Raw genomic sequence first — 11593 nt, 5'->3', positions numbered from 1 at the left:
CAGAGTTACAAGCTAAGTGGGGAACTCACCTCACCTACTAGGGGCCACAGAGAGAAGCCACAGAATGGAAGAACAACAGCCGGACTGCAGACAGGAGGACATGGATACCAGAAGTTAGTTCTCAGGAAAAATTAGGCACTGATTTCTAGAGGGTTAGTCACTCCTTATTGAAGCTATTAACTGAGCCAATGTGGCTACTTAACATCTTCACTAGTATTAAAGTAGTGGAGGTGGGTTGGGGGGATAGACATGGGGATGGTAGGTTAGGTGAGCAGGCGGGCCATAGGCTGGGGGCAGGGCACCATAGGAAGGCCCCTCCGGCTTCATCATGGACTGCAGGCTCTGGTAGCCCTCTCCTGACATGTAGGAGCTGGTGGTGGACATCCCAGTCATGTAGCTGGAGGGTGGCGGGGGTGGAGGCCAATGTGGTAATGGTGGGGGCTGGTGCACAGGGGCCGGGTGGGCTGGAGGGGGAATCTGGACTTTGGGGAGGTCACTTGTTTCCACAGGACCAGTTGCTTCAGCCTCACCTAAGGCAGGAGCGAGGGGAGGCTTCCGGTCTGGAGGTGGGTGTGCTGGAGGCAATGGTGGGTGAGTAGCCTCAAGTTTGGGAATTTTAGGTGGTGGTGGTGGTGGTTCTGTGGCTTTGTTCTCTTCTTTGGGAGAGACCACCACGGCGCGCTTGGCCTGCCGGGGAGGACTGGGCTGAGGGGATGGTTTCTTGGGCTGCTGGGCTTGCGGCTGTTGCTGCTGGGCTGGCTGCTGTGAGTCCTTCTGTTGAGGCTGGGTTGCTTCCGAGCCTTGAGATGGTTGTGACTGCGGCCCCTGGGGCACTTGTGGTGTAGGCTGAAGAGATGGGGGCTGCTGCAGCTGATGAGGGGTGTGATGAGGCATCTGTTGTTTCCCTTGTGAGTAAAGGTCCAGGATTTGGTGGCAGATGTCTTCCAGAACGTCAACAGGGACATCTTGAACGAACTGCTCCCACTATCTCCTGTACATGGGTTTGGAGGTCCACTCTTGTATTTCAAATTTGCACAAACGTCCCGCAAGATACATTACTGCGACAGCTATGATCTCTGGCTCCCACTGCAGTGACAGGGTGGTGCAGAGACTGTCATTTACAAATGTCCATGCCATTTGAACCAACTTCTGAGTTTTGTTTTTATCACCTTTGAGTTGCTTTGCATATTTGAGCAGGAACTGGTACGGATGCTCTACTTGTAAGTCAAACTTTATGGTCTGCAGTAAGATCCTCTCCAGCACCATGACTTCTTCCTTTGGGTCATCCCCAAACTGGCCGAACTGGACATCATTTAATAAACTACGGGCCGTTTTGATGATATCTTTACACTTTTTTGGTATTTCCTCTACTTTCCCAGCCAGAAAGAGACAACAAGCTCCTGTCACGTATCTCGGGAATTGTTTGAAGGAATGGAACATATAAAATCGGTGAAAATAAATGATTCCAGTTGCCAGGGTGTCATAGTGTAACCCCAAATGTGTGCCCACATCAAAGATGAAGCGAGCCCCTTCTCGACGGTACCGGGCCTCAGTGGCTGGATCAAGTCCTTCAAGTTGAGAGGGTGTATGCACTAGGTCCTTCTTATCCCAGTACCAACATGGTTTTGTGTGGTCCAGGTTTGTAGACGTGACTGAAGGGCTTGAATTTTCTTTGTTCTCCTTCATTTATTGAAGTATTTTGTTCTTCCCCAGTGGGCCTCTGGAATGTTGAAATCCTCTGAAGATCTTTCTTCAGACCAACATCAACCCCTCACCTCAGGCAAAACCCTCAGCGACGTCTCTCCTTCCTGACAGCAGCCATCTTGGATGTGGAAGGTCGGGGAACTACCGGAGTCACTGTTTTAAAATGTGAGTGTGCAATAAACATTTTGACTTTTACAGCATAATAGTGGAGAAACTGGATGAGCATGGAAGACGAAGGCAGAACCACTAACAACCCATCTAAAAGCAATGAGTAGTTCTGCTCTATAAGAGAAGCACTCAGGATCCAGAGAGATGGCTCAGCAGGCAAGGGCATCTGCTGCCAATCCTGAGGACCTGAGTTCAATCCCTGGGGCTCACTGATGGAAGGTTTGTTCCCCCAAGTAGTCCTCTAATCTCAATGTGTGTGCTTAGTGTACACACACACACACACACAATATGATAGATAGATAGATATGGACAAATAGATGGATGGACAGATGGACAGACAGGTAAATAGAGGATGAACCAATGACTAAACAAACAAAAAGTCTTCAAGAACCAGACAGGGATCTGGATCACAGAGCCTTCTACCTAGGGTCTTTTCCCATCCCTCTAGAGAAAGAAGGCACCTTCTTGTGGCTATAGAAAGCAGTGACTTGGAATCCATCGTCTGGATTCCAAGCAGGCTTTGGTGGAGTGCCAACCTGGAACCCCAGCACTAAGAAGGCTAAGGGTCATCACAAGTTCAGGGCCAACCCAAGCCAAAGAGATTCCATCTCAAAGTGGGCAGGGATGATGACTAGATTGACAGGTAGGAACTTGAGCCCAAACATGATTCCCAAGAGAAAGTATGTCTTTCACCTAGGACAAGCATAAAAGCAGGAAACCCTGGCAGGTGAGATGGCTCAGTGGACAAAGCACTTGAAGTACAAGGACTGAGATTGAGTCTCCAGAACCTGGGTGAAAGCACGCATCTATAGTGCCATCAGTTTGACAGTGAGATGAAAGGTGGAGACAGACCTCCCTCTGTCTGATGTAGCTCACAGGTCTGCTAGCCTCATGGATGCAGTGTTGAACAACAAAAGGGGGACTGGGTCTCAAACAAGGCAGAGGCCAATACCAAGACCTCCACGTGGCACACTTACACACATACATGCGCGCACACACACAGGCACACTCACACACATACATACACACAGGCACACTCATACACATCCATGCACACAAACACACAGGCACACTTATACACATACATGCACATAAACATACAGGCACACTCATACACATACATGCACACAAACACAGAAAGATTTTTTTTAAAGATTTATTTATTTATTATATGTAAGTACACTGTAGCTGTCTTCAGACACTCCAGAAGAGAGCATCGGATCTTCTTACAGATGGTTGTGAGCCACCATGTGGTTACTGGGATTTGAACTTGGGACCTTGGGAAGAGCAGTCAGTGCTCTTAACCACCGAGCCATCTCTCCAGCCCAAGATTTTTTTCTTTTTAAGTAAGCATTAAAATAAGGCAAATCAGTTGAGGGTCACATTAAAGAGACCCTGAAATGCCAGAATTATGAGAAGAAATTAAAGTTATTCAAATAAGATTGGACCCAAAGGATAACTCTGTATGAAAATGCCTGGTAGGGGCCCTGGGAAAGAGGCAGTATGGAGTCTAGATGGGGAACATTTGAATTAGTATTTGAGAGTGGCTGGTTTCCAGGTCTGAGCTTAAGCTAGCTTATGAGCTTGTCTACTTACAGGGTTCAAAAGATTTACAAAAGCATTAGGAACTCTCTACAGAGCTAATCACTAGGCATGCTCCCCGCACCAAGGTTGGGTCTCATGGGCTGCAACTCGGCACCACTGGCCTCTATCCCCATTGCAAATCAACTAGAGCTAAATCCAAATAAGATTCATAGGGGCCGAGAGACCAATTCCTAATTAATGAGCTCTTGGCCCACAAGCAAGAGTAAAACATAAGTAATAACGAAAGGAAGGATAGATGGGAAAGGGAGCTGGCCAAAAGAAACGGTAAAACTAAGCTGGGAGGATGGCCCAGGTCTAAAGGTAGCTTGAGGAACAGTAACTCAACCCTTCCTTAGGTTACTCGAGTCAGATGTGAGCAAGGGCTCTCCAGTTCCAGTTTTACCTCAGACTGACCAGCGGAAGATGAGACTACAGCTCTTACAGCTTTCAAAATGACAGAAGAGCTCCATCAGCTAGTGCTTCTGGAGGGCTAACATGATGCAAAGCTAAAGCCAATGTCAGGGAGAGCCACACCAGGGATACGGAAGGGGAAGCCTCAGATGAAAGTGTCTGTCATGACAAGCCGGCCTCTGCTTCCATCGCTCTGAGTCCTAAGCACATGGGGACCTTTCCTTTAGAGATCTCACAGTCTAGTGAGGGGTTGGGTTCCTGTCAACCGTGGGAATGTTAGAGAAGCAGGCTTCCAGGGCACAGCCGAAAAGCGATTTAATCAGGAGCAAGAATTGAAAGCATTTGATAACTTCTATCTGCCTTCAGGTTTGCTATGAGTCCTCTTCTTTATTTCCCTTCATTTATCTGTTTGTTATTCACATGTGCAGGCCCTCATGCTGTGGCAGTCCAGTGGCCATCAGAAGACGGCTTGTAGACTCAGTTGTCTCCTTCCATGGGTGTGGCAGGGATAGAATGCATGTGTGTCCTGGGCACCAGGTTCGTCAGGCTTAGCCAGTCCATGCATGGGCCCTGATGTGTGTTCTTGCTGCTCATCTCCTTGTGCATGCTTTCTGGTACACCCTAACTGGGTTATTACCTCACCTACAGGACAAACTTGTAAGAAGGAACACTAGTTAATTAAATACTTACTTAATGCATTTACTTATTTAATGACTTAATTAGTCAATCAGTCAGTTAACCAATGACAGACTCCTATCAACATGTGGTCAGTGTTCTTGAAATGTTTAGTGTGGCTTTGGGAACCTATCATACCTTTTGTAATAGAAACAGTAGAACAGGGCTAGAGAGGTGGCTCAGTGGTTAAGAGCACTGACTGCTCTTCCAAAGGTCCTGAGTTCAAATCCCAGCAACCGCATGGTGGCTCACAGCCATCTGTAACAAGATCTGACGCCCTCTTCTGGCGTGTCTGAAGACAGCTACAGCGTACTTACATATTATAATAAATAAATAAATCTTTAAAAAAAGAAAAAGAAGCAGTAGTACAAATAGAGGCGTTTCCTGTGCTAGCTGGTAAAGTCTGTAATAACGCCCCTAATCAGCATGTGTACTACTTTTAATAAAAGATATATATTAGAATTTTTAGCAAATCATTATTTTTAAACTATGAGCTACATTTGGCATATAATTACAAAGGTTACTATGACAAATTAACCTGTGGTCATCTTTTTTATCATCATCATCATGCATATGCAGCATATGCCAGAGGGCAATCTTGCAGGGTCTGCTATTTCCTTCCGTCTTTACATGGTTACATAGAGCAAACTAAAGGCATCTGATGTCACAGCAAGAACTACCGACTGAGCCACCTGGCTGGCCTCTGCTCGAGATGTTTCCAAGACAAAAGGTATGCTGAATTCTATTTTAGAACTTGATCTTAGAAAAGAGGTTAAACACAAGCACACACACACATAGACACACACATGCAGAAACACAGTACACACATACAAAAACACATAAATATACACATATATACACATACATAAACACATACACATTCATAAAATACATATGCATACATAACATACATGCATACATACATAAACACATATACATATATGCACACCTTACTTGCTGCGGTAGAGTATGCCCACTTGGAAAATATTGTTTTCCGGGAGGCCTCTAGAAAAAGCAGCTGTTGGCTCCCACATGCAGGATGTTCCCATGTCTGAGGTACTTCTTGTTTTTGAAACAGGGTCTGATCTACAGCCCAGGTTAGCCTTGCTGGTCTCCTGAGTGCTGAAACATAGGTGTGTTCCCTCACATCCTTCTCCATGTTTGCAAGTTTTAATTTGAAAAATAAAAAGCCCACATAATTTCTTAAACAGTTACAGAACTTGTAAGTCAAATTCATATTCCTTAAATCGGATTATTTTCCAAAGCTGAGACTTGGTCCTTCCATCAAGAGTGCTGGAAGCATACTGGTCCTGCGTCTGCTCTGCCGTTTGCGTGATGTCAGATGTCATGCCGTTGTGGTAAACATTAAACACTAGAACAAAGACGAGTTCTGCCTTCCCCGCTCCTCTCTCTTTTCAAATGGGTCTCACTATATACAGACTTTTAAAATACATTCATTTATTTTTGTTTCTCTCTGATTCAGGATTAAAACTCTTTAAGCATGAAGCCCTCCATGGAAACAAAATGGATGAAAGCACGTAGAAGTCCCAAGTCCCAGGCAGGTCACTGCCTCGTGCTCACCACTGCTGTCCTGGGCCCATTCCCCTGGGCTTGAATTCCAGCAGGCACAGGGGAGCACTGCATTTCTTGTTTGCACTTTGCTAGCAGGTTAAAATTCGTTTTAGAAACCCAAAGTTTTGACTTTGGAAAAAGGTAAATGAAATCTTGATCTTCATTCAAACACTGTCACAAATAATTTAATCTACCTTGCCAGCTCTATCCAAGGAGCTCTATCTTGCCAGCAGGATGTAACCCAGTTATACCCATTGAAGGGTACAAGGTCCTTGGGGAAAAAAACAAGGAATTCCTATCTTCTTGCCAAATGGCAGGATACGGGGATACCCAGTGCTGAAACATGGTAATTTCTCTCCTGATTCTTCCTTCTTCCTTCCCTCTCTCCCACCCTCCCCTCATCCTTTCTCTCTGTCTCTTTCTCTCTCCCTCTCTCTACTTCCCTCTCCCTCCCCTTACCCCTCCCTCTAGCCTTCCCTCTCCCTCCTTTCCCTCTCCCTCTCCCTCTACCCCATCCCTGCCCCCCCCCTCTCTCTGTCTCTCTGTTGGCCTCTCCCTTCTCTCCCTCTCCCTTTCTCTCTCCTTTTCTCTCCCTCTCTCTCCCTCTCCCCCTCCTTCTTCCTCTCTCTCTCTCTCTCTCTCTCTCTCTCTCTCTCTATTCACAACCTAGATGTCTGTGGAGGCATAATCCCTCACAGAGGAGCAGTGGCGGCAGCAGTCAGTGAAACCAAATAACCTTGGAGTCATCAGTTAATCATAAATCATTAGGATTCTCTCCCAGACCTCAAGACCAGAGTTCGTCCTTCCCAGAGCAAGCCCACGTCCTCCTTTTGAGTAATGGATCGGACAACCCCAACTCAAACACGAGTCATGCAGACTTATCAGCACTGCCTGGAGTAGAAGTGGGCGGGCACGGGCGGGAGAACAATGGCGCCCTGGCCGGAGGGACCGCCATATCAGGCTACCATCAGACCAGGGCCAGAGCTTGTTTTCCTTTCTGCGGAGCCTCTGAGCTGGATGCCGTGTACAGTACCAGGCGGTGTAAAAGGTGGCTGCGGGGTTCCTCTGTTTGTGAGGCCTGTTGATACAAGGAGGGGGCCAGGTGTGGTCAGCTGATTCCGCCCTGTTTTTCTGATAACCATAAATGAGAGAAACCCCACAGGCCCTTTGGCCCTGAGCTTGAGAACTCTTGATTTTCTGAGACTGGAGATATCTATCCTTCAACCCCTGTGCCAGTTTGTGGAATTCTATGCAAGGGGAATTTTAATAAGAAAAGGTATTTTAGTAAAATATTACAAAATGGACCATCATTAAAGACTGGAGTTGCTTCACCACATGAGGTCACAGCCGCTTACCTACCTAACCTTTGTGTCCTCCTGAGGACCCGACTGCACACTATACCTGAGTTTCAGTTTGAGGGCTAGTCTATTTCCTGGTCTATTCCCGGTTTTCTCTAGTAATTCATGCGACCCAGGAATTTTGGAAAGGATCTACTGGAAGTTACTCCGGCTTTTCTGTTTTTAATCTTTCAGGGAGTAATAAATATTCTAGTCTCATTCATAATGCCACACCGGGCTGGGTCATGACTCAGTTGACAGAGGGCTGCCTTGATCCCCAGCACCATATAAACTGTGCATGTAGTGCATGCCCATAATCCAAGCCCTTGAAAAGCAGAGTCAAGCCGGGCATGGTGGCGCATGCCTTTAATCCCAGCACTNGGGAGGCAGAGGCAGGCNGATTTCTGAGTTCGAGGCCAGCCTGGTCTACAAAGTGAGTTCCAGGACAGCCAGGGCTATACAGAGAAACCTTGTCTCGGAAAAGAAAAAGAAAAAGAAAAAGAAAAAGAAAAAGAAAAAGAAAAGCAGAGTTAAGAGGGAAGGAAGTTCAAGCTACTGAGTTCAGGGCCAGCCTGAGCTATGTTAGACTCCGTGACCAAATAAGAACAAAGCCCTCCATATTCTGGGCCTGGCAACACGGATCTATAATCTCAGTCACTGAGATTATATAATCACTGTGAGACAGGACAGTTGCAAGTTCAAGGCAGGCCAACGGAGTGAGTGCAAAGCCAGCCTGGACACTTTAGTGAAACCCTATCTTAGCTTAAAAAGTAAAGGAAAACTGAAGTCTGAGAATCCAGCTCAGAAGGAGAGTGCCAGCCTGACATGTCAGGCTCAATCTCCACGGGCATGCTCACTCACACACAAGCCACGCTTGGGGGCCGAGGCAGAAGGAACAGCTAGCTCCATTTAAGGTCAGCCTGGACTACACAGCAAGATGCCTTCTCAGACCAAAAGGAAGAAAGCCACATGAAATGCTGCCCCACTAGCCTCTGCTAAGGCAGGGCCACTCAGCAACCATTTTAGCAGCTAAGCTCATCCCTAGGTGGGAATGTCTACCAATTCATATTGGATACAGAGAATCTTTTTAAATTATTTTATCAGATATTTTCTTCATTTACATTTCAAATGCTATCCCGAATGTCCTCTATACCCCCCCGCCCTGCTCCCCTGCCCACCCACCCCCACTTCTTGGCCCTGGCGTTCCCCTGTATGGGGCATATAAAGTTTGCAAGACCAAGGGGCCTCTCTTCCCAACAATGGCTGACTAGGCCATCTTCTGCTATATATGCAGCTAGAGACACGAGTTCTGGGGGTACTGATTAGTTCATATTGTTGTTCCACCTATAGGGTTGCAGAGCCCTTCAGCTCCTTGGGTAATTTCTCTAGCTCCTCCATTGGGGTCTCTGTGTTCTATCCTATAGATGACTGTGGGCATCCACTTCTATATTTGCCAGGCACTGGCATAGCCTCACAAGAGACAGCTCTTTCGGGGTCCTTTCAGCAATTTCTTGCTGGCATATGCAATAGTGTCTGCGTTTGGTGGCTGATTATGGGGTGGACCCCCGGGTGGGGCAGTCTCTGGGTTGTCCATACTTTTGTCTTAGCTCCAAACTTTGTCTCTGCAACTTCTTTCAAGGGTATTTTATTCCCTGTTTTGGGGAGGAAGAAAGTATCCACGTGTGGATATAGGGAGTCTTAAGTAATAGTCAAGTACTTGTAGAAAGGGGGATACGTGTATGTCCTTGGCTTCAAGCACGTGGAAAAATGGCTTCAGAATGTTTACATACTTAATTTTGTTTTGATACAGTCTCACTGTGCAGCCCTGGCTGACCTGTAACTCACTTGTAGACCAGGCTAGCCTTAAACTCACTGGGATTCACCTGCCTCTGCCTTCCAATTGCCACCTCTGCCATTTATAGACTGAAAGTTTGGAGGTAGAATCAGGTTTGGGGGACTTTGAGAAATGGACATGAGTGGGTTGGGTTGTTGTTTAAGGTGAGACTGTAAGCTGCTCACCAGATATAGTGTGCATGTTTTCATCTCCAGCACTAGGAGGAAGAGCCCAAAGAATCAAGAGGGAGGGAAATTATATAATTATAATATCAAAAAGTAAATCTCTTGAAAAAAGAATTGTTAGTACACAGCAGTCTTGGATTTGGCTCCACACAGCCTTGTAGGCCAGACATAATTTGCATAAAGTGTACAAGTTGACTTTCATTTACCATTTGATGATTTCATAGCCACTTAGTCTTTTTGTCTAAGTATTTTGTACTGGAATTTGGAGGAGTGGTCACTTTATATAAGACTTGAATGCACTACAAAAAAAACCCAACAATAATTCAAGGTCATCTTCAATTTCATAGCTCCTTTGAAGTCACACTAGACTATAAGACCCTATCACCAAAGAGAGAGAAGGTATCCAAAAGATGGAGCAAAGAATGGAGGAAGGAAGAGAGGGAAGGAGGAAAGGAAGGAAAGACGGAGGAAGAAGGAGAGAGAGAGAGAGAGAGAGAATATAAGCCATGAATCCAGATCTTTTCTGAGCTAGGGTGGGCTTTTTGTCTCTGTTTAGTTTGTCAACTAGACATGTGATTCAGCCTCAAAACCTTACTCGTGTCCCCTGAGACTGTTACGGTTATAACCACAGAGATGTTACCTTACAAGAGGATCACCACCTCTCCACAGCTAACTTCACCATCTGGGCACACAGGAGACTCACACACACCATGCTCAGCCCACTTGAGTTTTCACATGGCTTGCTCTTGTTCCTAGAGCGATAAGTTTTTCTTAAAAATTCTTAAAAGAGGAAAGCCAGAACGCAGAAAGCAAACAGGGCGTGTGCGGCCAGCAGTGGAAGGAGAACTCTGTTCGTTTTTGTTTTTTTAAACATGAAAGCTCAAGTAGAGGTTAAGAAAACAGCTTAGGGAGCCGCTCAGTCTGGATTCCAATCCCAGACCCACTTACAAGCCTGGACCTTGGGCCAATGGCCTGAGCTTTTTAGGCCTCGGTTTCTTCGTCTATACCTGGGCTTGTGCTATAAACGTCACGTGTGTGTGAAAAATCACAAAGGTAATCTGAGGGAAGTGGCTTTTGGAGTGTTTAACAAAGTGTTAGCCATGATTAGTATGTGTACACCACGACGATACCGTTGCTGTGGCCACTGGCTGCTGTGCTCTCATGTTATCACCACTGTCCCAGTTGAGAACAACAAAAAGTCTGCTTAATTCCTTGAATTTCAAGTTTATTAATGCCTTTTTTTTTTTTTTTTTTTTTTGAGATGGAGTCTCACGTAGCCTAGGCTGTCTCAGACTTACTAGGGAGCCACACTTCAGCTTGTAATCCTCTGCCTCTCAAGTGCATGCTGTGCAGGCCAGGCTCTCTATGGTACATCAACAACCCTGCACACTTCATCTTTAGCAACAGTGGTATTAGCACTGGCAACAGTGTTTCCTACTTGACCTCTGTAAATCATCCAGCGATAACAGGGCAGGTTGTTTCTCAGTTCAGGTCAGAGGACTTACTACTTTCCATACTTGTCTCACTGAACCCTTATAAAAACTGGTGGGCTTGGTGACTTGTTCCATTTCACAGCCTCCCCCTACCACAAAGTGGGGAAGGTACTGAGGAGAGACAACTTACCTAGGTGACATAGTAAGCAACAGATGAAAGAAGCTCTCAAACTCGTTGGGTCCCAGAAGACAAATGATTTCCTTCCAGGGTTGGGAGCTATTATTCACAACAAACAGACTTTGTGTTCTTACATCTACTGTATGTGTGAATGGATGGGGTTGAGGGTTTAGCTCCCTGGAAGAGCATTTGCATAGCAGATGCTGGGCCTTGGTTTAGCCCTCAGCTCCATAGTGAGAGTGAAAAATTACAAACAGAGTAGCTGGCTATCTGCTGATTTTTATGAAAGGCTTTGCTCTGTCAATTCTGCATTAGTAGGCTAAGTTCTCATCCCCCTTCGGGCCTCCCACACCTTCAGAGAACTCATCCTACATATGAGAATCCCCTTACAAGCCATTTGATTTCTGCCAACAGAGCCCATGGCCTGGAGTCCCAGCTCTGCCATCCCAAAGGTACTGCATCCTCCACAAGACAGCCATCCCTAAAAGTCTTGCTCTAACAACCAGGTCATT

At 46.1% G+C, this 11593-nt stretch overlaps 1 protein-coding gene across 1 annotated transcript; it reads right to left on the bottom strand.

Annotated features, from left to right (window-relative positions):
• Nucleotides 1-230: 230 nt before the first annotated feature.
• Nucleotides 231-1834, bottom strand: LOC110333437 (cyclin-K). The gene has a single exon (XM_021215020.2). The coding sequence runs from the start codon at nucleotides 1684-1686 to the stop codon at nucleotides 985-987; it is 702 nt and encodes a 233-aa protein (XP_021070679.2). The 5' UTR covers nucleotides 1687-1834; the 3' UTR covers nucleotides 231-984.
• Nucleotides 1835-11593: the final 9759 nt, after the last annotated feature.

Source organism: Mus pahari, chromosome 15 (assembly GCF_900095145.1).
Source record: "Mus pahari chromosome 15, PAHARI_EIJ_v1.1, whole genome shotgun sequence".
Classification (NCBI taxonomy): domain Eukaryota; kingdom Metazoa; phylum Chordata; class Mammalia; order Rodentia; family Muridae; genus Mus; species Mus pahari.
The sequence above is the reverse complement of the archived record's forward strand: the minus strand, read 5'-3'. Positions and strand labels throughout refer to the sequence as shown.

Excerpts from the sequence above, each read along its gene's own strand:
- LOC110333437 (XM_021215020.2), bottom strand. The coding sequence starts at position 1,686 with ATGAAGGAGAACAAAGAAAATTCAAGCCCTTCAGTCACGTCTACAAAC.